General features: G+C 37.9%; 1 protein-coding gene across 1 annotated transcript; it reads right to left on the bottom strand.

Moving 5' to 3' along the window:
- Positions 1 to 770: 770 nt before the first annotated feature.
- Positions 771 to 1,777, bottom strand: LOC131053098 (TLC domain-containing protein At5g14285). Its single transcript, XM_057987707.2, has one exon. The coding sequence runs from the start codon at positions 1,674 to 1,676 to the stop codon at positions 954 to 956; it is 723 nt and encodes a 240-aa protein (XP_057843690.2). The 5' UTR covers positions 1,677 to 1,777; the 3' UTR covers positions 771 to 953.
- Positions 1,778 to 3,809: the final 2,032 nt, after the last annotated feature.

The following is a 3,809-nucleotide window of genomic DNA, read 5'->3' as shown; positions in this document are numbered from 1 at the left end:
AGTCCCACTCCTCGTTCCCCCCGCCCTCATCCTGGAGTTAGTTTTACCCATGTATCATGTTTTTACTCTATTTTTATCATCTATCCTTATCTTGAATAAATATGCCTTCTGGCTACCTAAGAAACACAAGCTTCTTGTCCTTCATCCTTATTCAAGCTTCTTGTGGCATATGCAGTGATGAGACTATTGGTCTCAATTTTTCAAATCATCCAGAGATAATTCAAAAGATAAGGTGTAATCTTCAAGCCACTGGGATACCTAGTTGTGACTAACTAGAAATAATATATATCATCTTCTCTGTAAATAGGATATATTACTAAGTATGGACTAATCTCTAAACCCACAACCCAAGTTCCAGTCTAAGGGGCTCTGCCTGAATACTGCAATTCCCCAAAATGACTCCAAATCTCACTTCCCAACGGAAAACGGGAGAGTTTACTTGAACCAAAATTAAAAAAGAACCAACCAGAAAAAGAAACACCGAACCCTTTAGCCTCATTAACTGCTCATATGGATTTTCAATTTGAGCAACAAAAGACCAAAAACTGCCAATAACAAAAAAAAACATACCCAAAAAGTCATATGGGTTTTCAATTTGAGCAACAAGAGACCAAAGTTCCAAACCAAAAGGAACCAAACTACTAAACAAAATAATGCAACAACTAATTTCATTACTGTTGTCAACAATGGCTCATCTGGGTTTCCAAATTGAGCTAAAAAACAGACAAATTTCCAGTCCAAAAGGCACAAGTTACTATTAAACAAAATAATGCTACAATTATTTTCCATTTCCATTAATCTTTTCGAAGACAAAGTGCTCACAAGTTACCTGTCCGGACATGAAATTCCGGCTCTCAGAGCCATCCCCTCCAGTCTTCCCAAATTACAAATCATTTACATGATCAAGCTCCCCTGTTCACAGAGACCCAAGATCCTAGAACCATCATCTGAAATCAGCACACCTTCACTGAATTCTTCTTCCTACAAGCTCTAAAAAACTCAACCCACAAATCAACAACCCACAAGACACTAGCCAATATAGCCAAGACCACAATGCCCATCCAGCACTGCACCAACCACCTGGGCATAACACCATCTGCCCTGCCACCCAAATAGAAACAGCTCAGCCGCCACGCAAGCAGGGGCGCCACAATTCCTCTTGCCACGCTGTACAAGACATAGAATGGAACACAAACCGCCTCATGGATTCTCCTTGCCCTTGTGGGCTCAACATGCATTGCAAACATCGACAAAGACCAAGTGTTCTGGCAAGCACTCGTGATCTCCGCCACACAGAGCAAGGCCATTAGAGCCTGTGCACCATGCCCTGCATAGAAACGACAGCTCGCCATGACAAAGGCGGTGGCCAGATGGTGGGCAACGAAAAGCAGCTTCCCTGGCACAAACAGCAAGTAATGGAACAAATCCACCATGAAATAGGCTATACTGTACTCCATCACGGCCCTCTCTAGCCCTGTATTAGGGGCGTCCAGCTGCCATTTCGAAACAGCAATGTCATAGGCCGCCAGGACTGTTACCAGGGGACCGTGGGCCATGGATATTGTACAGCTCGCTGCCTCCCACCGCTCTGGTTTCCTGTACTTTCTGAATAAAATGAAGTATGCTAATGAATACTGTGTAATGAAAAACGCCACAGCCCCTGCTAATCCAAACATTTCTTTTCTTCTCCTCTCCTCTCCTCTTCTCTTCTCAGCTCCTCCTCTCTGATCCTCTGTGTTCTGCTTGTTTATTTAATTAATAAAGCTTCTGTCTTCTCTAGGTATCAATACATCCGCCATGCCTGTTTTGATTTGGTGGGGGTGGGTCCCACTGAAGTTATGTGGGCTTTTCTGGATAGTGATTTGCCACGTGGCTTGCCTCAACGGTACGGATCTCTGCGTGTACTTTGCGAGATACTTTGCGCAAGATAATATTCGAATTGAGCAACAAACTACGTTATGCACGGTTTGGGACCACCACATATATGATAATAATAATCATAATAAATGGCTAAATTTGACGTTCGGCACAAATTTTTCATTTAGGGTTTCATTAACCATTTTAATTTTGTCCTTAAAATGGTTTTAAGATATATTTTAAGTGGTTACTTTAACCCTTCTCTAGGGAAATTTTTACTTCAACAAAGAATTTAAGGTGATGTTTATGTAGCCGACAAAATGTTTCTCATTAGAAAAAGAGTTTCAAGGTGATGTTTATGTAGCCGACAAAATGTTTTCGATTAGACAATTTTTAATTAAATTAATAAATGGCAAAACACTCTTTAATTAGAGGCATTATGTCAGCTGCATAGCCATTTCGACACCTCCATGACCTATTCATTTATAAGAGTATTATTTGCACTACCAAGCCATGTTCTTGTCATGGCAAATGAACCACTCAAACAATTATAGTAGTTGATTTGTTTGTTTGGTAGTGAGAATTAGGCCTAAGGTGGTTATCTTCATTTACAATAGTAGGGATATGTGTTTCTGCCATTAATATGTTAAGTGTTTATTCTATTTATTCTAAAGATGCTCTACATTGAATGACATCGAATCTTTTCTTCAAGAAGTGATTTGTTTGGTTGTGAGAATTGGGCCTAAGGTGGTTATCTTTATTTACAAGAGTAGGCATATATGTTTCTACCATTAATATGATAAGTGTTTATTTTATTTATTTTAAAAGATGCTCTAAATTAAATGACATCAATTTTTTTCTTCAATAATCTTCACCGTCAATTAATATATAAGTTTATTAAAGATACAACATTGTTTATGATAGTGTGGACATTGGGGGAGGGGGATGAGGGGCTAGGGTAGGATGTGCAAAGGGGTGTGCCAAGGATGAGGGGTGTGCATATGTGTTTCACCATACAAGATGTTCAACATGGTTAGATCGCACTAGATATTTCCTTGAGGGAGCCTTATTAATAGTCAGATGATCACCACCTCTTTTTATGCAATATGATGTCTTGTACATAAGGATCTTCTAGTACTTTATACCTTGGTTTGTGCATGGGGATTGCACACACACACACACACATTAAGTGCATGCTTCAACCAAAATCTACCCTTTCATAATAATCTTCCTAAAATTTCAATTGTATGTTAAGGTGCCTAAATACAACTATATGGTCATCCAATTTAAGCACTACATACTAGCCACTTTTATTGTCAACCTTTATATTTTTTTTGTTTACATGATAAAATTAAATATTTCTAATAAAAAAAGAAACATCGTAGACTAAAAATAAATATTTAAATATAATTATTTTGTAATGGTGGAATTTGCATCCCCATGCCAATTCCCATTTAGTTTTGCATCTATTTTGATAGAGTGACTTTATACACTTACATACTAAAAAATAATGCAATCTTGCGCAAAGTTGGGATTATCCCCTAGCCTTCACCTATCCCAATCGAAAAACACATTCTTATACATTTATCCTCACCCTATCTATTTGTGCACACTTTATTATATTATCCACATTGATTGCACCCTTGATGACTAGGCATTCATTCCATGCACATTTATTGCATTGGGTCATTCTTGTAAGTGTAGGATCAATCGTGCAATCTCATATTTGACCCCTTAAATTCTAAAATTTATATTAAAATTCACTCAACGAAGTACCCATTTGCATGAATTGTTGCAATGTGCATTCATCCTTCATCCAATATCAAGAATATATAAGTCACATTTAAGGAGTTTTCACTATAGGAATCTTTTAGTTTGGCACACTAAATGGAATGTCAATATATATCAACACCTTAGATCATTTGCATGGATAAAGATGTTCTTGAGTATTC

This window comes from Cryptomeria japonica, chromosome 1 (genome assembly GCF_030272615.1).
Source record: "Cryptomeria japonica chromosome 1, Sugi_1.0, whole genome shotgun sequence".
NCBI classification, from domain to species: domain Eukaryota; kingdom Viridiplantae; phylum Streptophyta; class Pinopsida; order Cupressales; family Cupressaceae; genus Cryptomeria; species Cryptomeria japonica.
This window is presented reverse-complemented; position numbering and strand designations above follow the sequence as displayed.